We start from the raw sequence: 26,114 nt of genomic DNA on the forward strand, positions 1-26,114 counted from the left end.
AGATCAGACCTCCTCGGATCTTTCCGAGGACGATTTTTCTTCAATACGAGCTTTTTTTCTTTTCATTCTCCTATGATCTAAATCCATTTTTGTGTTTTTTTGGTCAACTAAAGCCCAGTATCCAAACCCATTCTTTACAAATTCATTGTTTTGGGCTTACGTCCATCCACGTAGTGGGTTAGGAGTTCAAATATGGTCCTTACATCAGATACTATATTTCATTAAAATATCAAATTTTCTTGATTTTCTGATTTTTTTTCTTTATACACAACAACCACCATTTACTCTTTTTTTTTTTTTTTCATTTTGGAATGCGTAAAAAAATAATAAAAAACTAAATGCAAAATGAATAATACCAGTGTAAATTTACATGGTTATTGTATAAACCATGTATTTTTATATAACTTTGGTGAGATTGATGTGAGTGAATTTTGAATTTATTTTTTAAGACAGTTATAATATGCCAACTCATATTTTATCACCTGAAAATTCCAAAAAGTTGTTCTCAATTTCCACAACTTTAGCCTAATTTTTTGAGTAATGAGTTATGAAAATTGAGAACAAAAACTAAACCAAACAACCTCAATTGGTGTGGGGCCTACGAAAAATTTGAGTAATGAATGATGAAAATTCAACAAACCAAACATGGCCTAAACAGTTATTTTCAATGAAGAAACGATAAAGCAATAATTGATACTTGGAGAACAAATTAGTTCTTAGTTCTTTTTATTTTTTGTTTATAGGAATTAGCTCTTTTTTCTTATATTTAGAAAAAAAAAATTTGGTGTAATTAAAGCTTAACTTTTATTATATAGTAATTTTTTTTTTGAGTATATGATTTATTCCATTTGTTTCTCACATTATATGATTATATCACATGTGCACTCTAAGTGAAACTCTATTGCAAAGTTTCAAAATGTACTAGCCTAATCACACATGCTCCACACATGTGATGAAGGTTTTTTTTTTTTTTTTTTTTAATTTTTTTTAAAGTTTAATGTAATTTTCAATTTCAATTTGAATTTGTTTATTGTTAGTAAGGTTACATAAAAAGAGATTTTTTAAGAAGCTAAATTTAGGTGCTAATTTTTATGAAAAAATGTATTAAATGTGTGAGATATATTTAAATAGAAAATATGTACTAATTTTTAGTAAAAAAGTTTCTCTAATAGTTTTTTTTTTATTTTATTTTAAATTTTGTTGAATTATAATTTTAATCATATTTTTACTTTTTAGGAATAAAGATTATCTTATTAGATTAGTGATATTTTTGGCCATTTTTGAATTCATAACTAACTTTTTAAATACCTTTAGTATATGAAAATTACAGTTTTAACCATATTTTTTATTTTTTAAGAATCAAAATTACCTTATTAGATTAGGGGTATTTTTGGTAGTTTATGAAATCATAACTAATTTTTGATTTTTTTATAGGAATTTGGAATCATCGATTAAAAAAAAAATTACCCCGCATTGAAATTCTGCTGCCAAGATTTTTATTTTTTAAGTTTTATGATTATTTTATATATTAGTTTTTTTTCTTTTTTTCATTTTTACTATTTATTTTATTAAAATTGAAACTTTTAAAATTTAGGTAGATTTCCAACCTGATCGTGAACCGTGTTACAGTTACAGTGTTGGCATAGGCAGAAAAATGATGGTGGAGGACCTGGGAGTGGAAGCGAAGGAATCGGCGGTGCGCGAGGTCGCGAAGCTTCTGCCGCTGCCGGAGCTTCTTCAGTCCATCGCATCCATAAAGGCCGATTACATTACTCGCCAACAGGTCCTATTTCCATTCTTTAGAAAATTTCAAAATTTTTTGCCTAATTTCTAGTTTTGATTCATCAAATTTTGGCTAATTCTAGGGTTTCCTAGTTTTTTTTTTTCTTTGAAAAGCGTTGAAAATCTGATTTGGCATGATGAACTGAATAAGTAAGAGTAAATTCTCTAGTGATTTGATGAGTTCTGTATTTGATTGATATGTAGTGTTCTTTGCGTTGGTTAGCAAATTCTCTCATAGGAGAAGAGAAATTCATTTTCATTGGGACTTCTTTTTTTATCTGTTGATGATATATATCTTTGATCAAATTATTGGTCCGGGTGCAGTTCAGTGGTTCCCCTGGATTACTGGATACAAGGTTCTGGCTAGTGTGGTCATGAATTCGGGGTTTAATCCCCTTGGGGTGGGTTCAAAGGGCCCTGCCTTAGTGTCACAGGGTCAAAATTTTCACTCAATTTTCAATTTTCTACTTGTGATGGCCCTAAGCCCCTGACTTAGTCTCAGCCAACACTACACACATGGTAGGAACACTTAGAAGAACAGATTATATAGGGACTCACACACACAGCACACACTATTTTTACAGGGAACCCACCCCCAACCTTTATTACTCAATCTCAAGTACAAAGGAAACCCTTTTACAAGCTAGAGAAATGCACAGAATTTTCTCTAAGACAAAATACACTCTGCTATTGACACCCCCAACAGCCTTAGGGTCATATACACATAAATAACTGCTATGGCAGTTACTGCCTAGTAACTGCCTGGGTCTTGGACATTCTGCCACTTGTGGTCTGACTTAGGACACCTTCAACTGATACTGTTTTGGTCTGCTCTCCATGTTTTCAGCCCCTACATAGCAGGTCTGATCATCAGGAAAGCTAGAAATTGCTTGGTAATTGCCCATTAACTGCTCCTGCATATCGGCACATTCACAGCCCATGTCTCAGCAGATCATGGGGCTTTTGCCCATCACACAGCAGCCCACACAGCATGTTTCCCACGTTTTGAGAGGCTTGGCCCATGCCCAAGTCTTCCCCCATCAGCAATACAGCCTACACAACATGTCTGTATGCAGCACACCAAGTAACTGCCATCAGCCTACCAGCATCTGTCCATGCATCAGCCAGCACCCACCAAGCCAATGCTTTGCACACAGTATCTAATCATCATGGCAGCCTAGCCCTACCTTGCACACAAGCCACCAAGTCCATACACAAGCAATCAGCAACTAAGCCACTAATGCCATGCACCACCAAGTAGGGTCAGCACCACTTGTATCTGCCCATCATTAAAACCAACCCTGCCCACCATGGCCCTCCTCTGCCATGGCTTGGGGCATCATGTGGAGCAAGGTGCTACCACATGCCGCCCCTTCATCCTGCTCGTCGATCCAACTTGAGTTTGGAGATTAGGCATGTCCCCCTCAAAGAGCCCTTAGGAGCATTACTAATCTGGCATGAGAAGCTATGAGTGCGTTGAGGAACATGAAGCCAAGTGATTGGCCTAATGCTGCCCAAACACTCACATTCCTCATACCATCATCAGCAACAAGTAAAGCTCCTAACACTTAGTGAGGTTCCACGACATTAAGAAAAAAAAAAAAAACTTTGATCAAGCAACAATCAAGAGGATAAAGAGTGTTAATGTGAATGAAGAAGTAGCTTCAAAATGGTTACCCGTTCCCCTCATTTGGTAGTGCTAGTTTCTAGTAAAGTTTAATGAGAATGTTTGTTACTTTTTGTGAGCATGGAGATGTGGCCCGTATGGGGAAAGTCTGAATGCTTCTTAAATTAGACTTATTCTGAAGATGGTAGTTGCTTTAGATGTTAAGGATTTTAGGCCTATTAGTTTGGTGGGTAATGTTGCTACGTGCTAGTGTGCTTTGACTCGAATGACACTTTCTTGTCCTGCAAGAATAGGTGGAAGGTAAGGTTATGGGCTCAAAACTTATTGGGTGTGTATGTAATGCTTTTTTTTTGGCGAGTAGTGTTTGCAAATTACTTGTTGAAGTACTGGCTAATAAATTATGAAAAAGCGAGGCTTTGAAAAGTTGGTTAATTTATAATTGCTGTTAGAAAAAAGGCATTATATTGGCTTTTATTTCAATGAATTTCTTGATAAACCTTTAGATTGTCAACTCTGAATGTTGCTATTATTTTTATTGTCAGGCAAATGATGCACAACTTAGTACAATGGTTGCCGAGCAGGTTTATACACAAATTCCAATCCTTTTCATGGGGAAAACTGCTGTCATAATTATTTTTAACCATTATTTTTTTCTCTTACCTTCTATTATGAGACATTTACTGAGTTGAGGGAGCTCAACAAGTCTCATATTTCAATGTGCTTACATGGTACTTCTTTGACCCTGTAGGTTGAACAGGCACAAGCTGGGCTGGACTCTTTGTCCTTATCTGAGAAGACGATAGACCAACTCCGTGAAAATTTTGTTTCTATTGAAAAGTACGTTGTTGATGAGATATACTGAGGGGGGTTTTTCTAACATTATAAGGGGTTTAGTTTGGTATCCTATCTGTAAAATTCGAATGCAATATTTGCGTATCTGATTTTGTGGTTAATATGACTGCCTTCTGCATCAGGCTTTGTCAAGAATGCCAAACATTAATTGAAAACCATGATCAAATAAAGCTCCTCAGCAATGCAAGGAACAACTTAAATACAACCTTGAAGGTGGGTGTGTTTGGCTGAGTTGAAAAATGCTCCTGAGTTGAATAAGTTTTTTTATCATGACTAGTGTGTGTATGTGCATGTGTTATTTTATCCACGATTTGGACACCTGGAAATGGAGTTGTATTGTTCCATTTTCAATTTTCCCCCTCTATCTTGGGGCTTGAGAAAAACCAGTGGTTCCAGTAACTCTTCTTGTGCTTCTGCACTGGGGTTCGAACTCCACCAGCCTTGTCTTCCTATTTACATATAAAAAAAATGCCCTCTATCTTGTGAAAGCTGTTGCAGTGAGAATGCAGTTACACGAGAGTGTTACAACTTACATGCAACTAATCATCAATCAAGTGGGGTTGGAATTGCCTGAAAATTTTTATCTTGACTAAAAGAAAATGAGAAACCACTATCCAGTTGACCAGAAGGTCATTGGCTATTCATGTTGATTTTTTGTGAAGCATGCCTATTTTAAGTTTTAAATCTAGAGGCATGAAGCTTTAGAAAATCTAATGGTTTGTTGTTTCTTCTACTTTTCTGTGTGGTTGCTGTTAGCTCACTTCTTGATCTTTTGATAGGATGTCGAGGGCATGATGTCCATTTCTGTTGAAGCAGCTGAAGCAAGGGATTCTTTGAGTGATGATAAAGAACTTGTTAACACTTATGAGGTAATAGTTCTCTTCCCTACATACATATTATTACTTGGAACTAAATTCACATATTATAGTGTACTCATAGTCGGGTCTTTGGATTTTCGTCCTTAAATTTGTCTTAGAGGTTAACAGCTCTTGATGGGAAGCGGAGGTTTGCATTAGCAGCTGCAGGATCTCACAAGGAAGAGGTTGGCAGACTAAGGTCAGTATTGTCTTGTAAAGTTTTTTGTCACATTCTTCAGTGGTGCTAGCAGGGGCCAAGGGGAGCCATGGCATCCCGTTAGAGTAGAAGGCCCCCCGTTTTTGTCATTCATATTCACCCAACTACAAGGATACATTTCTATAAGCTCACAATCCATTCTAAGGTTTGGGGTGATTCTAATAAGAAAACAGTAACATAAAATCAAAAGTTTTAAACCTTGGTGATTTATTTTCATTTGTATTTCCTTCACATGTTAATATTGATAAATACAATTATATGGGATTATATGTCAAGCCAAAGTTGTTTTAACTTGTAGAAGAATAAGAAAGAAACTGCTCCAGCAATCATCATTTGACATCAGCAGACAAAAAGTAAATTATACTTACTAGATCAATGACATTAAATGAAAAAAAAAAAAAGGAAATATGCTTTAGTATTAAGAATTAACTACTTTTACAAATTTTCTGACTAAAGAATACTCTCTAGCTTCTTCACTTGTTGCATTTATAGTTCTTGTAGTGAGCCCAAAGCTAGTAACAATTATACATCAAAAAAGTATAAAAGAGCTGGATGCTAGTTAGCAGATCAGGGGTTAAAAATGAGCAAAGAAAGAAAATGTTAAGCTAATTCTAAGCTGTCAGTTCTTGCCAGTTTTTCAGCAAATCTTTTGGTGTTTTTCAATCCTAATACTATAGCCAATTTATAAGAGTTGGGAAAATTCTTGAGGCAATTGCTATGTCTCTATATCCAAGCCACAAATTTTTTATGATTTTATCAATGCGCTTGACATTAAAGAGGCAATTGAGTGGCTAGCTTAATTTGGCGTTGCTGATGATTGGTGTTTTCTAATTCTTGGTTCAAAGCAGCATTGATGATTTTATTTTAAGTTAATGCTTGAATTATCTGCCCTTGATGCATTCAACATTTAATTACTTTGAAAAGGTGAATCGAGATTTTTTTTTGGCTGCAAGAACAACATAAGTGTGGAAAGTAGAAATTGGCTTTTAAGGATGATGATGATGATGATTATGACAATGATGCCTTTTATATTAAATGTTTCACTGTAAAAATATTATTTCCATGATTTTTTTGATTAATGCTACTTTGAAGCTTAGTGACTTCTCTCTCTCTCTCTCACTCATATGGGCCATGAACCAGAGAATATTTTGAAGATGTAGATCAGACTTGGGAGACATTTGAGAAGACATTATGGGGTCATATTTCCAACTTCTATAAACTTTCTAAAGAAAGGTACATTTTTTTTGTTCTAATCTGGAAAAACTTAAGATTTGTGATTGCTCTTATTCCATATGAAATTCATTTTATCTCTTGCACCCAACTTTAATGAGGTTCTTTCTTAGAAAGATTTTGTACTTATTTAAGCTTTATAGATTGTGTATTACTTGCGATTTGATATAATATTTTGTGTTTGGTGGTTTGAACTGGCCTGAGATTTGGCTTTGATTCACTTTTTGGAAATGCTTATTGGTATTTACTTGCCTTCTAATTTATCTTACTTGCAAATGCCACAAAGTAAAAATGTGCTTAGAAATCAGTATGATAAGCATGTTAGCTGCTGAGTCATCTCTATCTTTCTCTTTCTCTTTCTCTTCCATCATTGCCCCACCTAAAGAAGAAAAAAAGTAAAAATTGCATGTGGGGCCAAAGGTGGAATATATATATATATATATATATATATATATATATATATAAAATTTTTTACATTCTTTTACTGGATGAAGGTGGCATATATGTGATGTACAGGCAACTAATTTTTTTAGGGATACCATTGAGAATGACACTGTATTGATGCACCAAAATTAGGCCCAACGTAGTGAGAGATCTGTTTGATACTGCAACTTTGTGCAGCAAGTAGCAGAATACTAAAGCTTATGTTTTAAGCTTTAAAAACGTGGAAGTTAATGGTGGTGATGCAGTTTTGGGCTGATATTTGATGCAGAGACTGATTGCCTTTTTTTATGGTTATTTATCATTTTGTGATTTCATGTTTTTGTGGGCTAGAATTTCTGAGCATTAGAATATGCTTAGCTTAGATGAATTGCTTACTTGTCAAGAAGATAGAATTTAATTGAAAATTGACTAGCATTTTGTATACCTCATGTACAACTGCTGCAGTCCCTCATGACACTTTTAATCATTGTATTAACTAACTTAATTATTAAAAAAATAATTGTATTAACTAACTTATATAGACAACCATTTAATCATAAATAAAGATCTTGCTTTCCATTTTGGGATGTCCCAAAAGGAGTGTTCACTTCCAAAAAATAATAAAAACATTTTCAACTTAATCTGCCCATATTATACCTTATTCCAACCAAAAAAAAAAAAAAAAAAAAAATCAACGCATTTTAAAAGTCATGTTACCTTCAGGCATTTTAGTAAGGTTATTATACTCTTTCTTCGTCATCAAACATTGTGTCATTTAAAACTAAACATTTAAATTGGGATGGATTATTAAGCTCGTTAATGCTCTTTTGATCAAATGGCATCTCCTTCATAAAGAAGGGTTGATGGATATGTCACATGTTAAATATCCTATAGGTTTGTGAATTTTAACTGTTTCATCATCTTTGTTAGATATGTTGCACCAGTAGGACCAAAATCTTTTCTCTGAGTAGTGGTCCAAGCAAAATAGGCCTGTCTTCTAATAATTGCCTTCCCCCCCCTTCTCTCCCTCTCTTCTCTTGCTGGACTTGGAAGTGTCTCATTTTGATATGGATTTATTTTCCATTCTTTTTGGTGCACATGCTTCAAAGTCATTATTGCTTAGGTTATTTATGTAATCTGTTTTATGATTCTTCTGATGGTCATTTAATTGTTTTACATCTGTTCTTTTTTGCAGCCCACAAACTTTGGTTCGTGCTTTAAGGTATTTCTGTGATGAACATCCTTAGTCTTTGTCTTCTTATATATTATTTTTGAATTTTGTTTTAACTTGCTTTGTGACTTTCTTCCTCTCATTCTTCCCAAACTAGTTTCGTGGGGGTAAATTTGATATTACCAATGTTTTGTTCAAACAAATGATGTGTGTTTTTTAATTAATAGATAATAGATGATTTTATTAAAAAAATAGAAATAGTAAAACAGAGTTACATACCAATTGAAATTTTCTGTATCAATCCACTTCAGAGAATGACGTGCATTTTGTTTTGGTAGGTAATTAAAAATTTATAGAAAAATAATTCAAAGTTATTGACCAATTTAAAATTTATCAATACTTTTGAGAGGATAACGCCTAGGATGCATGTATACTCCGTTTTGGCTCACGTACTGGTATCCCATATGTATCATACTTTGATACACCTAAGATACGTAGTCCTAGTCATTTTTTTTTTTTTTTTTTGGGAAAAAAAATGCCAATACGTTCAAGATATGCCTGTGATACAGTTTGGATATTGTTGAAACCTAGCCCCTGATAGTGAGAGATATTGTTGAAACCAATATTTTTTCTATATTGGTTTCAATGTTGAACGCTTATCTAGTTATCTTTTATTTACTCTTTTGGATCTTGGTTTGTATTCTAAACATTATTTTATGGTTTATATTCTAAACATTATTTTACGGCCATGGATTTACTCTATTATTTATTATTGCTCTTAATTTTTTCTTATAGGTAAAAATAATTTTATTGAAAACTATTGTTCTTAAATTGATATATGCTTAACAATATATGAATAATAAATGCTAAAAAATAAAAAAAATTTAATAAGTAATTATTAATTATTAATTATTACACGTATTCCCGATGTATCAAACCCTAGGTTTTTCAAGAAATGTTTTATCCCCGTACCTGTACTTGTGCCCATGCATCTTAGGATAATCCCAAAATGACAAAAAAATATGAAAAAGGAAAAAAAATAAAACTCCAAAAACCCTACAAATTCCCTGTATATTCTGTACCACCAAAAAAACCCCTAAGTCTAATACAGACTATATGGAGAGAGGAATAACCAAACATTCAACAATAGACTTTACTGTTATAGAGCTAAAATCAAACTTATTGGGATCTGACTGGTTTTGAAGTTTGAACCATAGGCACAAGTGACAAGTTCTGTTGCATATTTTGTTGATTCCCTCTCTTCTTGGTTTTTGTCCATGATGTATAGTTCCTGTATACTCAGGTGACACCCTTCTTCTTTTTAATATATTTTTATTACTTATCAAAAAAAAAAAAAAAATCATTTAATATGCACTTTCTTTTTTAAATGAAAGGTACAAATTTACTAAAATAACCTCATTGATTTAAATACTAGTGAAAGAAGGATATTGGTTTTTTAAATTAAATAAAATGGTAAGTTAGGAAATTTATTTGTTGATTTTTCAAAGAGGACTACATTTTGGGACATAAGAAAGTGGAATAAAGGACTAAGAACTTGGGGGACAGAGGGAGTTTTTATTTAGGAGGCCATTTTGATTCATTTTCTTGTGCTAGTCTTGTAGTGTTTAATTATATTTCTCTACTGTTTCTATCCCTTCTAGGGTTGTTGAAATGCAAGAAATCTTTGATCAACAAGTTGCTGAGGAAGCAGCTGAGGCCGAGGGAGTTGGTGCAATGGCTTCAGTTTCAAATCCTCGTAGAACTGCCAAGTAAATATTTTGAATTAATTTTCAATTTTAGTTACTTTCTTTCACCTTGAAGTTTGGTTATAATTTCAAGTCATGGTTCCTTATATTCATAATGTGTATAATCTTTCTCAGAAGCTTTCTTAAACTGTATATCACAACCTTATTTTTTAAGGTTACATAATGCACCATAGTTTTGTTACTTTTTCTTATTTCCTACAGGAAGTCGACCAATGTAACAACTTCTTCAAAAAATTTATCACATCAGAAATTGAATGTTCAGGGGAAAGGCTATAAGGATAAATGCTATGAGCAAATAAGGAAGACTGTTGAAGGACGATTTAACAAACTTCTGACAGAGGTATTCTTTTAATGGTTACTCCGTTGTATAACCATTGAGTGTTAAATATCTCTTATTATAACAGTAATTTGTGCATCAGCTTGTTTTTGAGGACCTTAAAGCAGCGTTGGAAGAAGCTCGAACAGTAAGTACAACTTAAGTTTTCAATTTTTATGTTTTTGTGCTCTACTTCTTAGTGGAGGCTGACTAATAGCATTTTTTTGTGTGTGTGTATATATTTTATATTGTTTTTTCCCCTTTAACAAACCAAAGTACTACTATATGTACTATTGAGTGGACACATGACACGCATTTATACATTATATGTATGTATGTAAGGTTTTAAGTTAGTAATAAAGTAAGTTAGCTTACAAAGATATCATAATCTCTTATTATATGTATGTATGTAAGGTTTTAAGTTAGTAATAAAGTTAGTTAGCTTACAAAGATATCATAATCTCTTATTGATAAGAACGCAAAACTTTTCATCCCTTAAAATAAATGATCGTGTCCCTTGATTTGGACTAATACAAGTTGTATGTAATAAAAATAAATCAGAAGCAAATATCCTTAAATTACCTAAAGATAAAGTAGGCTGCTATATTACCATGTGAATAGTATAGCTATATATCCTCTAACATTATTCTTTATTTTAGGTTTTCAGATTGTGTGTCCTACATTATTTCTCCGCATGTTGGAAGACAACTCATACTTAAGTTTGTTTTCAATATCCCGCAGTCTATTGGAATTTTGAATAATCCTTTCCGTCCTTTCTTTCTTTGCCACCTTGCCAAATATAGAGTGATCTCCTTAACATCGATAAGTTGATAAGATTTTATGCATAAAAAACATGAGCTTGGGAATTCTTCTTCAAATGAACAGTACACAATGAATAACAAATTAGCATCATTAGGTAGCATACAACACAGGACTTTGCTCATTTCATGCTAGGTGGAATAATGAATAATTATACATTATTCATTTACCATAAGGAGCTTGTAAAAAACCTGATTTAGATTTTTGTTTCATTGATAATGTTGGTTGTTTCTTTTACAACATTCAGATTGGAGAAGAGCTCGGAGATATTTATGACTATGTTGCCCCTTGTTTCCCTCCAAGGTTTGCACTGTGTCAAATCTACCTCTTTTTTTCTTCTTTCTTCTTCTTCTTCTTCTTACCTTTTTGTTTCTTTCTCTTTAATTTGAGGTTTGTCCTTAAGATTATATTTTTGCTATATCCTCTTTTTACCCCTTAATTATTCCCTTATGAGGTACTGTTGGATGTCTCAGTCTTTTTACCTAAATATGCTTGATTTTACATAGTATCCTTAGGCTTATTGTTACTTTCTATTTAAGGTTTTGTTTGTTGGTGTGGGTAGTAGTTGGATGCCAAACAATTGGCTGTCCTGTTTGTTAACCTGGTAGTGGATGACTCAGCCCTCCAAATGTAATTCTGTTCTACTAGGAAGGCTTAAGAAAGCATTCTTGGGCTAATTTGAGTCTAAATCCCTCTTTTGCTGATCCAATATCCAAGTCTAAGCAAACTTCAATTTACAAGATTTTACCAATGGAGACCCAAGTCAGATTGTTTTCTATAATTCACCTTCAGTTAAGCACTACAGTTTGTCGCCCTGCACACCTAAAAGGCAGCAGTCTGAAAATTTCTGGAGGAATATGGGAATGAGTGGTTCTACAGCTTGTTCCATCTTATCATTTCGCTTTCATAAAAAGAAAAAGTGTCCTGACAGCCATATACCTTACAATCCAATACAACTGAGTGCAAATTCTAGTGGGTTGCAATGTAATAATTTAAGAAAAAAAAATTGATTGTCTATGAAATAGTTTGTTACGGGAGAGCGATTAATGCACTGGTGAGAACAAGTGAGTTGATTCAAGTTGAGAGAACAAAGTCAGGTAGAGGAAGATCTAAAATTGCATTAGTAGAAATCGAAAAAAAGCGATTCTAAAAAAAATGTTGTAAAAAAGCACATGTCAATTAAGGAGATAACAGAGTATATGACTTCAAATAGAATAAAATGGTAGAAAATAATGTGGCCAAACCTGATTAGTTTGTTGTAATCCATAGCTGACCCCAAAATTTTGGGATTAAGGCTTAGTTGCTGAAGTATTGAAACAGTTTGCTAATTTATATTTGGGCTACTTAGGCTTCTGGTAGTCATATATCTTATTTTGGTTCTGCATGTGTGTGCCAATGTTCAAAGCCCAGTCATCACTTTTGTGAGCAAGGTTCTAGTTTATTGGAAGGGTTAATGCAGCTAGCATTATCATTCTATATTTTGTGCAGTGTGTGTGTGTGTGTCCGAGCTGCATGGATGAGTGCGTCATCACATATGCCTGTACTTGAATTAAACTCGGGAATTATGTTGAGGGTTATATTCCATGTAAATGTTTTATTTGTACTGATTCAGTCTTCCATGCTGGCAGATATGAAATATTCCAACTCATGGTAAATCTGTATACTGAGAGGTTTATTCAGATGCTTAGATTGCTCGGTGACAGGGCAAATGAATTAACAAATATAGAGATTTTGAAGGTATTTTGCTCAAATCCTTTGAATTTCAAACAGGCATCTTATTTTTCAAATAGCCTTTGCTGAAGTAAACAGGCCATGTGCTATGGCACATGGAACAACTTGGCTATTTGCAAGTTAACTGGGAGCAAGATGTGTCATTGTAGTTAGACTTGCACTTTGAATTTTGACGGAATCTAGTTTGGATAAATTTAATTTTTGTTGCCATTGTGAAGATATTATCATAGTAAAATAATTAGGCTAATAGAGGTGGATTTTGTTAGCAATTTCTTTGTTTATCAAGTGATGAATGAGCATCTAAATTCATAAAAACTGTTGGTTAGTTGATGATAAGCTCCACCCTGCTGTTGCTGATGCTGCTGACTGATGTAATTATTGGTCTCCAGAGGTCATTCATTGTGCTCTACAACTGGGTAATTACATTACTGGAGAACCGCCCTACTGCCTAATAATTACATCAGACATGGCACTTTTCTTATAAGCAACTTTAATTAAAGTACTTGGGGGTGGAAAAGTAGCTTTAAGTATTTTTCTTATTGAAGGCTTTGAAGTATATTTTATTTCTGAATTTCATATTTCCATTTGAATTTCTTTTTCCTACTTTCTGTTTCTCTTTCCTATTGCCTACAACTAGGTAACTGGTTGGGTAGTTGAATATCAAGAAAACCTGATAGGGCTTGGTGTTGATGACTCTTTGGCTCAAGTTTGTTCTGAGAGTGGTGCCATGGATCCCCTCATGAACTCATATGTGGAGAGAATGCAAGCTACAACAAGGGTAATTATTTATCTGCCTTATCAATCTATTGCAACCTATCATAAAAAAAAATAAAAAAATCAACCTGTTGCAAATCATATTTGATAGTTTATGATATTACGCAAATTACCTCTCTACTTCTCCCATGTAACTATTGCTTTTTACTGGTTTTGTTTTCTAGAAATGGTACTTGAATATCTTGGAGGCTGATAAGGTACAGGCACCAAAGAAAACTGAGGATGGAAAGCTGTACACACCAGCTGCAGTTGATTTATTTAGAATCCTAGGAGAGCAGGTGCAGATTGTTCGGGAAAATAGCACCGATGTCATGCTATACAGAATTGCCTTGGCAATTATTCAGGTGATTAAGACAATTTTTCATGAACATATTTGATATGTATTAATTTCTCAAAAATTAAATTACGACTCATAAAGTAAAAAAGAATTTTAGAATAGGTTCACATAAATTCGTAATATAAAGTGTGCATGGAAATTTTTTTTTCTTCAACTTTCTTCATGTTTATGCTTTTCACATCCAGGACCATGCAGCAGTGATAACATGTTTGGACATACGCTCACATTAATAAAGATTGTTTCCTATTAAAAAAAAGGAGGGTGAATACTTCCTCAGGAAGTAATCTTGGCTATAAAAAGTGTCAGCTCTGTATTCTTTGTTGAGGGGATGAAATGAATTGAAAGTTGAGCTCGTTGAGTTATTGCTTGGAATTTTCCTCCCTCTCCTTCCTCTACCTTCCTATCTAATCTTTTCTCTCGTTGCTACTTTCAGCATTCTTGTGTCCTATTCTTTTCTAACCTGATTTCCAACAAAATCAGATTCGTTGCCTACTACATACCGAACCTAAAACTTTCCAACAAAATCAGATTTTAACTTCAGCTGAAATTAAATGCTAAGTTACTCTTTTCAAAACTTCATTGTCCTAATGCTACTGAGTTGTGGTCTGGTTTTTGTCTTGTTTGGTATCCATTGGGTGATGCTGAGAACTGTAGTGGATCTAAATCTAATAGCTTGTTGGCAATGAAAGTTTGGGCGTCATTGTAATGGTGTTATTTGGAAGGCTGTCCCTCACTGTTTTATGTGGTGTAGTTGGCGGAAGAGGAATTGGAGTTTTGAAGATTTAGAGAGGAATTTACCGGATCTGAAATTGTTTTTCTCTAGAATGGATGTCAGCTGTAGGAAGTCACTCTTTATTTTTGGTTTGTGATTTGATAGATGTTTGAAATTTGAGTGTTTGACTGTATACTTGGGTGACTCTTTATTTAATTCAATAAAGTTTCATTAATTATCAAAAAAAGAAAAGCTGCTTTTTTCAAAACCTGCAGAATTAGAGTTGGAATATAGTTCCATCTTGTTTGAAGTGGCAAATTAGGGAAAGATTAGGAGGACTTTGAGGGGCCAGAGCCATCTATGAAAAGAGTAAAATCTCATTGTCTTGGATTTCTCTTCCTTTTTAAAGACATTGGATGGGAGCATACCTTCCAATGGCTCTCTCTTCTATTTGATGTTAGTGGATGGCAGTAGAATGATGCCAAAAAAAAAAAGAAAAAAAAGAAAAAGGAATTTCAAAGAAAGAGAAAGTGTTGGCATAAAATGAGAGAATTCTCAAATCTCAATTCTGATTCTAGAGGAAATTTTATTCAATCACAGACGGTTGAGTTTACAATGTCCAACCTTGTTATTTATGCACCAAGGAACTAGGTTGCACGGACATGCCATTTTTGGCGTCGTGTCGGTGCCAGACACGTGTCGGACACCGGAATGGGTATGACTCGCCGGATTCTAGTGTTCGACGAGTGTCTCTCTTATTTTTTTTATTTTTTTATTTTTTTTCGCTTCTCCGACATGGCGCTGACATGGCTCCGACATGCTAGTAGTGAAAAAAAAAAAAATCACAGATTTTGACAGATGGCCAATACCATTGATTTTGAGATATTCCCTAAAACAAAAATTCTTAGAGTCTGAGAAGTCTAAGTTAAAACCCACATCTCAAGTTCTCAACCCACCCTCTCTCTGACCTTTGCCTGCCGCCGCTGCCGCTGCCGCTGCCCTCTGTCCCTCGCCGGAGCTAGATTGGGCCGATCGGCGAGCTCCTCCTCTCTCCTTCTTCTTCTTCTTCTGCTTCTTTTTTGTTTTCTTTTTCTTCGCTCTCTCACCCAGATGCCTTCTGTCTTCTAGTCTAGTTCATTTTAACTTTTCTAATACTTTTTTATATTTCCTCTTTGTTTTGTGTGTCTTCTGCCAACCCCACGTGAAAGTCACTTTCAAACATTCAATTTCAAATTTTTACTATTGAGTACCATATGTCAGTGCCATGATGTCTTTGATATGCTATTGGTCCAAAAGAAAATAATTTATATTATTATTTTGACTATTAGTATTAGTATTTGAATGTAGCCTATTTAAACTTTTGATTTGTACTCTAAACATTTTATGTGTATTATTATACTACTTTGGGTGTTAGTTTACTTATTTGTAGTTCTTACATAATTTAAATTCTAGACATAAATGTATTTTATGTTTAAAAATATTAAAAAATATGCCTAAATATAAAATTTAATTAATTATTTAACCACCGTATTCTTGCCGTGTCGTGTCCTTATTTTTCAAAAATTGCCGTATCCCCGTGTCTGTGTCCGTGTCCGTTCAACATAGCCAAGGAATTGGTTATGCTGACCTCACGTGGACATCATCCCTAATAACAACCTGTTAACAGACTATAGCTAGCACATGAGCAAAAATAATTAATCACTTGTTAAAGTCATAACAAACTATAGCTAGCATGTGTTAAACAATTAATCACATGCTTAAAACTCGTAATTATAATCTGCATGTGTAGAAACAATTAGGGTTCGTTTGGTAATAGTATTTGGTGTTCTTGTTTTCAAAACAATTTGAACAAAGTTTTCAAATTTGGGTTAAAAAACTGTATTGAAGTTACCAAAATGCTCAAATGTGTGTTTGGCATGAGTTTTTCACTCAAAACTAGTCTTCATCTAATAAAAAATTATCACAACCCACAACAATTTTTTTTTTTTTTTTGATAAGTAATAAGTTTTATTGATATCAAAAAGGGTCACCTTAGCACACAGGAAGTGTACAAGGGGTCAATAAATCAAGTACAAAAATCACAAGAATCAAGGAAATCAATAAAAGAAGGGAACGATTGGTTTTGCAACGCAACCAACCAATCCAATAAAGTTTTAAAGAAAAATAACTTGAGGTCTGGAATGGATCTCTCAATATTTTCAAAACATCTACTATTTCTCTCCCTCCAAAGACACCACATTAAGCAATGAGGAGCAATTGACCATATATAACCATTTCGATGATGACCAAACCTACCTTGCCAACACGCTAGGAGCCCCAAAATAGTTTGCAGCATAACCTAGCTTACTCCAAATAAACCCAAGACCATAGACTACAAATCCATAGCAACGGAACTATGAAGAAAGAGATGGCCAACTAATTCACCATTACTCTTGCGCATGTAGCACCAATCAAATATCTAAACCTTCATTTTTCGTAAATTATCAATCGTCAAACATTTCCCTAAAGCAACAGTCCAAACAAAGAAAGCTACTCGAGAAGGAATCTTATGTTTTCAAATACTTTTCCAAGGAAAACAGTAGTTAGTAGAGCCCACTAAAATTTTGTAATAATCATTAACCATGAACCCCTTATCTTTACCCGGTTTCAAACACATCTTATCCTCCCCAAACCCCCTTATTGAAGAACCGTATATGGTTTCCATGAAACCTGACAAAGCTACTAATTCCAGAGTATGCACACCCCTAAAGAAGCTTACATCCCAAAAGAGGACGCTATTGGCAGAATTCATAAGCTTAGCCCCACTAGCCTTCTTATTCTTGCAAAATCTAAACAAGTTAGGATAGCTGACTGCAAGAGATGTCTCTCCACATCAACGGTCTTGCCAAAACTTTACCCTAGATCCATCACCAATATTATACAGAATATGGCGTGAAAAAGAAGGCCATTCCTGACTGATATTTTTCCATAAACCAACACCATATGGATCATTAACAGATTTGGTACACCAGTCCCCCCATACACATCCATATTTCACCTCTATCACTTGCCTCCAAAAGGCATCCTTCTCAATCCCAAATCTCCATAGCCACTTCCCAAGCAAAGCTTCATTAAAAAGTCTTATCTTCCTTATCCCCAAGCCACCTGAAGAAATGGGAGAACAAATAGTAGCCCATTTAACCAAATGAAATTTAGGTTCATCACCAATGCCACCCCATAAGAAATTTTGTTGAAGTTTCTCCATTCGGTTAGCCACAATAGCAGGTATAGGAAATAAAGATAGAAAATAAGGGGTAAATTAGATAGAGTGCTTTTGATTAAAGTGACTCTACCTCCCTTGGATAAGTACAAGCATTTCTATTCTGCTAATCTCCTTTCCATTTTCTCCAGAATCGGGTTCCATATAGTCTTATCCTTGAATTTAGCACCCAAAGGAAGACCCAATTTTTTCATTGGAAGAGTACCCTCCTTGTAGCCAAGGACATTCAACAGTAAGTCTATATTATGCACCACTCTAACGGGAACCAATTCTGACTTGCCCAGATTTATCTTTAAACCAGAAACCGCCTCAAACCAAATAAGAATCATACGAAGAATCAAAATCTGATCTAGGTCAACATTACAAAAAATTAGAGTGTCATCTGCAAAGAGGAGATGACACACCACCAAGGATCTTCTCTCTAAGTTACCCACACTAAACCTTAAAAACTCTATTTAAGGTTCTCATTCCAAACATAGTTTTTAATAGTGGGACCCATGGTTTTTAGGATTTGAATACTTGAAAACTGTTTTGAGTTAAGCTTACAAAATGGGACCTTAGTCATATGTTCTTAAAGAGCGTCCATTGCCATGTTCATTTCTCAGCCATGTCATCATCCCATGTGGAATAGTAGCCTGACTCATCATACCCATGTAGATTATTTGGCCATGCCATATCATCATGCCCTAGATCACATGCCTTCCAATTTGTATGATTTCATAGATTCATTGTATTCATGATCTTTGTAGAGGAACTCTTTGGTATACTGTATACAGCCAATATAGATTTCTTGTTCCCTGTTTACTTGTACAATTTTTCATCAATAAAATTTCGTATTAAAAAAAAAGTTAATTTTTTCATATACGAATGTGTCTGATGGCTTCACTTGATGGAGATATTAACAATTGATTTTTCTTTGGTTTCTCTTGATGATAATATCTTTCTTACAATCTTATGTAGTTCTTTACCATGTGTGGTGGGTTAATTGATCAGTAATATTGCTAAAAGTATAATTAAGTAACTAAGAGCTTTGATGATGTTGTTGTTGTTGTTGTTTTTTTTGTTTTGTTTTGTTTTGTTTTTTTTTTTGTTTTTTTTTTTTAAATTTTCCCTGCATGTTTGGACCTTGTGGTTTGTCTTGCTTCAGGTGATGATTGATTTTCAAGCAGCTGAGAGGCAGAGACTTGAAGAACCTGCTTCTGAAATTGGTCTGGAGCCTTTGTGTGCAATGGTTTGTGAGTTATTTGATCATTTAGCCAGGGACAATCTTTGGCGCTTGCATTGAAATAGCTTATCATATGTTTCTCTATTGACATTTTGTACATTTTAACAAAAATCTCCTGTTGTCATCGTGTACAGGTTAACAATAATCTGCGCTGCTATGATCTTGCAATGGAGCTAAGTAATAGCACCATGGAAGCTCTTCCACAAAACTATGCTGAACAGGTTATATTATTATCAATCTGAGTTCTTTTCTCATTTTTTGTTTTTTTTTTTGGGATAAATAACGTAAGAACTTTTATTAAAAATTAGCTAACCTAAGTACATTGGAAATGTACAGTGGCAAAAAATTAAGAACCTAGATTACAATGATCAACTAGAATAGGGAGGGACAAACAAGAACATGATGGCAAGAACAAACTCCATTCAAGGAGTGCACTGAAGAAAAGGACTTTAAGTTGAGGATAGACTGTTCACAATCCTCAAAGCATCTAGCATTTCATTCCTGCCATAAGCACCAATACAAATAATGCAGCACAAACCTCCAGAAATCTATATTTCTATCTACTGAACTTTCCCTACCATGAAGCTAACAACTCAACAACTTTATACGGCATAACCCAATGGATACCAAACAAACAAAATACCATAGACCATAGCTCATATGCTATAGGACAATGAAGAAGAAAATGATCCCTGATTCCCCACAACTTTTGCACATATAACACCAATCTAGCACTACAATATGCCATAATCACCAAAACAATCAATGCGGCATAAACCTCCAGAAATCTATATTTCTATATCTACCTAACTTTCCCTGCCATGAAGCTAGCAACTCAACAACTTTATATGGCATAACCCAATGGATACCAAACAAACAAAATACCATAGACCACAACTCATATACTATAGGATAATGAAGAAGAAAATGATCCAGCAATTCTCCACACCTTTTGCACATATAACACCAATCTAGCACTAAAATATGCCTATTCTGAAAATTATCTGTAGTTAAAATCTTACCTAAAGCGGTAGTCCAAGAAAAGAGCGCTACTCTAGGCCGAACCTTTGATTGCCACACCATTTTCCAAGGAAAAGAATTGACAGAAGAAGGGAATAAAGAGTGATAAAAACCTCGAACCTTAAATCCTCTTCTCATTACTAACTTCCAACAAACTTTGTTAGCACCATAGCCTCGTACATTTGCGGAATAAAGCATATCTAAAAACAAAACCAATGCTTTGAACTCACAATCCTGCACTGGATGACAAAATTGGATGTCCCAATGAGGCCTCCCATCAAAAAAATACATGACCTCCGACATAGAAGATCCCCTTGCCCAAATATGACTATACAACTCAGGAAAAGCATCTTTAAGAAAATAATCCCCACACCATCCATCCTTCCAAAACTTCACACTAGTACCATCACCCACATCATATTGAAGACATTTAGAAAAAGACAACCAACCACTTCTAATGTTTTTCCACACACAAATACCATAAGTCCTTGCCACTAGTTTTGTACACCAACCACCCCAATCGTCCCCATATTTCACCTCAATGACCCTCCTCCTAAGGGCATCTCTCTCTGTACCATATCTCCACAACCATTTTCCTAGCAATGTAGAATTAAATCTTCTCAAAACGCCTAATGTCAAACCCCCCATACTGCACTGACTCACAAACCTAAGACCATTTCACTAGAGATACCTTAGGAGCATCAATACCACTCCAAAGAAAGTTTCTTTGTAATTTCTCCATATAAGTAGCCACCTTTGCTGGAATAGAAAAGAGAGAGAAAATAAGTAGGCAAGCTAGAAAGGATTCTCTTAATAAGAGTTACCTTACCCCCCTTAGATAAATACAACCTCTTCCATCCATCTAGATGCCGCTCCATCTTCCCCAAAATAGGATTCCAAATTGTCTCCTCTTTATAAGTAGCACCCAACGGAAGACCTAAATATTTCAAAGGAAGTGAAGATTGCCTACAACCCAACATCTGCTCTAATTCCTCCCTGTTAGGCACATCACCAATTGGAACCAATTCTGACTTTCCTAAATTAATTTTTAAACTTGACACCGCTTCAAATCTGCTGAGAATCCCACGCGGAACAGCTATATGATTGGAGTTAGCATTACAAAAAATAAGGGTATCATCTGCAAACAAAAGATGAGACATCGACAACAACGTACTAGTTGAATTGCCTACTGAGAAGTCCGAAAACTGACCCAAGATGGCAACCACATCTAACATACGACTCAAGGCCTCCATGATAGTATAAAAAAGAGGAGGCAATAATGGATCCCCTTGACATCACCCCTAGTGCTTCGAAAAAAATTAGATGGGGTACCATTAATCAAAACGGAGAACTTGATAGATGAAATACTACACATAATCCACCTTCTCCATTTTTCTGAGAAACCACACTGTAGAAGCAAAATACATAAGAAAATTTCAATTTACATGATTGTAAGCTTTCTCAACATCCAACTTGCATAACACCTCTAGCACCCCTGTCTTCAACCTATTGTCAATACATTTAGAAGCAATTAAAACAGAATCCAAAATTTGCCTACCTTTAACAAAGGTGTTTTGAGAATTTGAAATAAGACCATGGGCCACCCTTCACAAACAATTAGCTAAGACCTTAGAAATAATCTTCTGCATCCCTCCCACCAAACTAATAGGATGAAAATCCTTCACTTCCATAACATCAATTTTGTTGGGAATGAGGTCAAGGAAAGTAGCATTAAGACTTTTTTCAAACATAGCTTCTGCATGGAATTATGGAAATTATGAAGGACAGCCATAATATCCATTTACAAAAAGCTCTAGCAAGATTGAAAAAAGGCCATAGAAAAACCATATGTTTTCTCATTATCTTTTATAATTCATCTCTCTCTCTCTCTTAGGTTCTTGTCTATTGCAATGCTAAAATAAGTCATGACCCTGCTACATTTTGTATATCAATTGGTTCCTTTTAGCTTTAGTCTTGAAATTTACAGTTCGTTTAGATACAGCTGAAAACTGAAAAATATTGTAGAAAAATAATTTTTAAATGTAAATAGTACCGTGGGATCCATTTTTAATGAAAAAGTTGCTGAAAAGTGAAATTTGTAGGTCCGTGAACAGTGCACGGGACCCACATGTGGCTGAAAATTGGTTGAAAAGTCAAACTTTTCGGCTAAAAAAAAAAAGGGGCAGAAACGCAAACGTGCATTTGGAAAGCGCAAAACGCGCTTCCCAAACGCACACTTATTTACTGAAATTTTGTTCATATTACATATTTCCCTTTTAAGTAATCATGTCATGAATTTGTGCCCATTTGGGATGCACTTATAAGTCACCTTATTGCTTATTTTTCCTACTATTTATGGGTTCCACGCATGGTTTTAAAAAGCGGTACGGTGAAAGAATCGGAAAAGGGACTGATTACCGGTTTTTTGGTCGGATCGGGGTCCGACCGATGGTCGAACCGGTGACGTCATAAATAATTTAATTAATAATTATAAAAATAAATAAATAAATAATTTTATACCCAGTCATTTTAACTAAAAAATTAAATAATAGTAAACATTAAACTTTAACTTACCAACTTTTAGACACCACTTAACACAATTCAACAAAAACAAAAACAAAAAAACATATACTGATATACAAGCACCCACAAGTCCACAACCCACTATAAAATATTTTAGTTATTTTTCAACCTTTCAAATAACAAAAAGTAAGTGCACTAATGGGTAGTAATATCATTGCCCAGTTGATATTTTTTTCCCTCACACATTTGACACGTTAATAGTTAATAGTTAATATCCCAAAAAAGAAAAAAAGAAAAAAAAACTAAAGTTTGAAATCTATTCAAACCACTGCCACACATTAGCTCAAAAAAAGAAAAAACTACCACACATTTTGAAATCTATTCAAATTTCAAACCACTGCCACACGTTTGGTTCAAGTTCCAAGTTCCAACAACACTAAGTTTGACCTTATGTATCTCAAACTCCATCAGTGTTGCTGAAGTGTTCTCACGCATTGATCACTTTTTGCTTTTCATATCTTTCTTCAAAACTCTCTCTCTCTCTCTCTCTCTCTCTCTCTCTCGTGAAATGAGCATGTGCAAGAGGCAAGAGCAGCAAAAAAAAAGCCTCAACTGAAGCATTAGATCATTACAAATCTGCTTAACAAATACAGGAAATCTGATTTTTTTTTTTTTTTTTGCTTTAGAGCAAAAGGTAAGTACAGTAAATATGATGTTTTTGGGTCACTGTTGGTGTCTTAGATTTCACCACTTCATACTTGAGAGAGCATTTTCAAAATCAAAACCTCTCTTCCTAAATCTGAAACAAGATCTCTCTTTTTAATTTTTAATTATTATTATTATTATTATTATTATTTTTTTTTTTTGGGTTAAAAACACAACAGCTGAAGTATTTTATGAAGAAGTGCTAAAACCGGTTTAACCGCACCGGTTTCCGATTATGCCGGTTGAACCGGCGGTTTACACTGTTTATTTGGTTTTTTCTTGGAGGGCACAACAAGGTTGGAGGGCTTTTGGTATTGAATTACATAGATTGTTGAATCTTTCCCAATATGCGATGGGTGGTCTAAAGTTTAGGCCTCATAGGCATAAGCCTTATTTTGTGGTTCACTCTTCTCGGACATTTGTAGAAATGCTGAAAGGTCCTGTGCAGATAAGGGATATGAAGCAAGCACAGCAGTTTATTATCAAAGATAAGGAGGGGACTCGAATAGTGGAGAGATTGACTGAATCTCTGAGAGATAAACCTTGCATGCAGGTGGTGGTTTTTGATAATCAAACTAGAAATTCTGTTCTGTTGGCCGTGGGTGGTGTGGAGGGGAGGGATCGGCTTATTAATGGGGAGAATAAATTTGAGGTGAAAATCCTTGAAAGAAATAAAATTAGATTGCCTTTGAGGTTTAATACGAATTCAAATTCAAAACGAATTGTGTCTAATAAGGAGAGTGATTGTCGGAATTCAAGTTGGTTAAGGAAAGGTTTGATTGTAGAAGTCAAAGAGAATTGTAGGAGGCAGGTTCTTTGCGCTTCCTGTATTGATTTTTATTTTTATAGGTAAATAAGGCATTTTATTAAAAACAGAAAATAAGGAGTGCAATTCTGTTCCCCTGGTACACAGGCAGTGTACTAAGGAAAACAAAACACTATGCAAAAGTACTTAAATCTAGAAAATCCAAAGGGGGAGGAATAGAAAGACCACTCACAGTAGTCATCCAATTTTACGGAGAGCAAAAAGAGCTATTTCAAGTCAATGAAGGAATGTTCTTCTCCCTTGAGAGTTTGAATGTTCCGTGCTCTCCAAATAGTCCACATGATACACAATGGAATAGCCCCTCAAATAATGGCTGCCCGATTTCACCCCACACCCCCCATTCCAACAAGCTAGTAATTCCACCACCTGCTTAGGCATAACCCACGAAACACCAAACATGCTAAACACGTGTCCATAGATTGTGCGCATAGGAACAACGGAGTAAGTGATACACTGATTGCAATGTACACTTACACATCCACCACCAATTTACAACATATATATTACTCTTGCTCTAATTTATCCAATGTAAGAATCTTTACCTAGCAGCTACCCAAGTGAAAAAAGCTACCTTAGAAGAAGCTTTCACCTTCCAAATGCTTTCCCTAGGGAACAAGGGACTCCCTCCATCTGTTAGAACTATATAATATGACTTAACTTCGAAATAACCATTCCAGGTAGACAACTACACCATTCCATCTTCCCCACTCCTTCCAATATTAACAGAATGTAGAAGAGCAAAGAAATGTTGTAAATTCTCCAATTCCCAATCTGGGATAGATCTAGTAAAATAACATCCCAATGAAGAGCCCCATCTGTACACACAAATGTTCTGCTACCAAGGCGTCCTTCTTACTTACAATGTGGTATGATAACGGACGAGCCTCTTTAAGAGGTACCTCATCGCACCACATATCATCCCAGAAACAAATCTGAGAGCCCCACTGACCTCAATCTGAACATATTGAGAGCATCTCCCCCCAATTGCCTCTTATGTGCTTCCACAAGGAAACACCATGTGGCTCATTGGACACGTTAGAACTCCAACCACCCCCAGAACAACCATACTTTGTAGCTATAACTACCATCCAAAGTGAATCTGTTTCCACACTCCATAACAACTTCCTTAATAAGGAAGTATTGAAGTGGATAAGACTTGTATTACCCAAACCACCTGACTGTATTGGATAACAAACAGTGTTCCAATTAACCAGGTGATATTTTTTTTTTTTTTTGATAAGTAATAAGATATATTGATATAAAGGGGACACCCTAGTGCACAGGGAGTGTACAAGGGAAAAGAAATCAAATACAAAAATTGCAAGAGTCTAGGAAATCAATAAAAGAGGGGAAAGATTTATCTTGCAAAGCAAACAACCAATCCCTTAAAGTTCTAAAAAAGAGAAGCTTGAGGTCTAGAATAGATTTCTTAGTATCTTCAAAACATCTACTATTCCTCTCCCTCCAAAGACATCACAATAAGCAATGAGGAATGATGGACCAAATATAACCATTTCGATGACGACCAAAGCTGCCTTGCCAACACTATAACAGCCCCAGAACAGTGTGCGGCATAACCCAAGAAACTCCAAAAAGGCCCAAAACCATAGACCATAGATCCGAAGCAAAAGGACAATGAAGAAATAGATGGTCAACCGATTCACCATTTTTCTTACACATGTAGCACCAATCTAGAATCCACACCTTCCTTTTGTGTAAATTATTAATCGTCTAGCATTTCCCTAAAGCGGCAGTCCAAACAAAGAAAGCTACTCTAGAGGGAATCTTCTGCTTCTAAATACTTTTCCAAGGAAACCCAAAGAAAGCAGTGCCAGCTAAAATTCTATAATAATCACTAACCAAGAAACCCTTAACTTTGCTAGGAATCCAACACATTTTATCCTCACCTCGCCCCCTTATATGCGAACCATAAATAGTTACC

General features: G+C 34.9%; 1 protein-coding gene across 1 annotated transcript in view; it reads left to right on the forward strand.

Annotated features, from left to right (window-relative positions):
• The first annotated feature begins 1,582 nt into the window (after positions 1-1,582).
• The window catches only part of LOC115989770 (exocyst complex component SEC6), a 39,517-nt gene continuing 14,985 nt past the window's right edge, over positions 1,583-26,114 (forward strand). The window contains exons 1-17 of the mRNA XM_031113632.1: positions 1,583-1,783; positions 3,952-3,990; positions 4,158-4,246; positions 4,384-4,474; positions 5,041-5,130; positions 5,238-5,317; positions 6,476-6,568; positions 8,184-8,210; positions 9,821-9,928; positions 10,127-10,265; positions 10,345-10,389; positions 11,308-11,363; positions 12,689-12,797; positions 13,429-13,569; positions 13,730-13,909; positions 19,021-19,104; positions 19,233-19,319. Of these exons, the coding sequence (XP_030969492.1) occupies positions 1,655-1,783; positions 3,952-3,990; positions 4,158-4,246; positions 4,384-4,474; positions 5,041-5,130; positions 5,238-5,317; positions 6,476-6,568; positions 8,184-8,210; positions 9,821-9,928; positions 10,127-10,265; positions 10,345-10,389; positions 11,308-11,363; positions 12,689-12,797; positions 13,429-13,569; positions 13,730-13,909; positions 19,021-19,104; positions 19,233-19,319 (1,587 nt within the window). The 5' untranslated portion in view covers positions 1,583-1,654. The remainder of the gene's footprint in view (positions 1,784-3,951; positions 3,991-4,157; positions 4,247-4,383; positions 4,475-5,040; positions 5,131-5,237; positions 5,318-6,475; positions 6,569-8,183; positions 8,211-9,820; positions 9,929-10,126; positions 10,266-10,344; positions 10,390-11,307; positions 11,364-12,688; positions 12,798-13,428; positions 13,570-13,729; positions 13,910-19,020; positions 19,105-19,232; positions 19,320-26,114) is intronic.

This window comes from Quercus lobata, chromosome 5 (genome assembly GCF_001633185.2).
Source record: "Quercus lobata isolate SW786 chromosome 5, ValleyOak3.0 Primary Assembly, whole genome shotgun sequence".
NCBI classification, from domain to species: domain Eukaryota; kingdom Viridiplantae; phylum Streptophyta; class Magnoliopsida; order Fagales; family Fagaceae; genus Quercus; species Quercus lobata.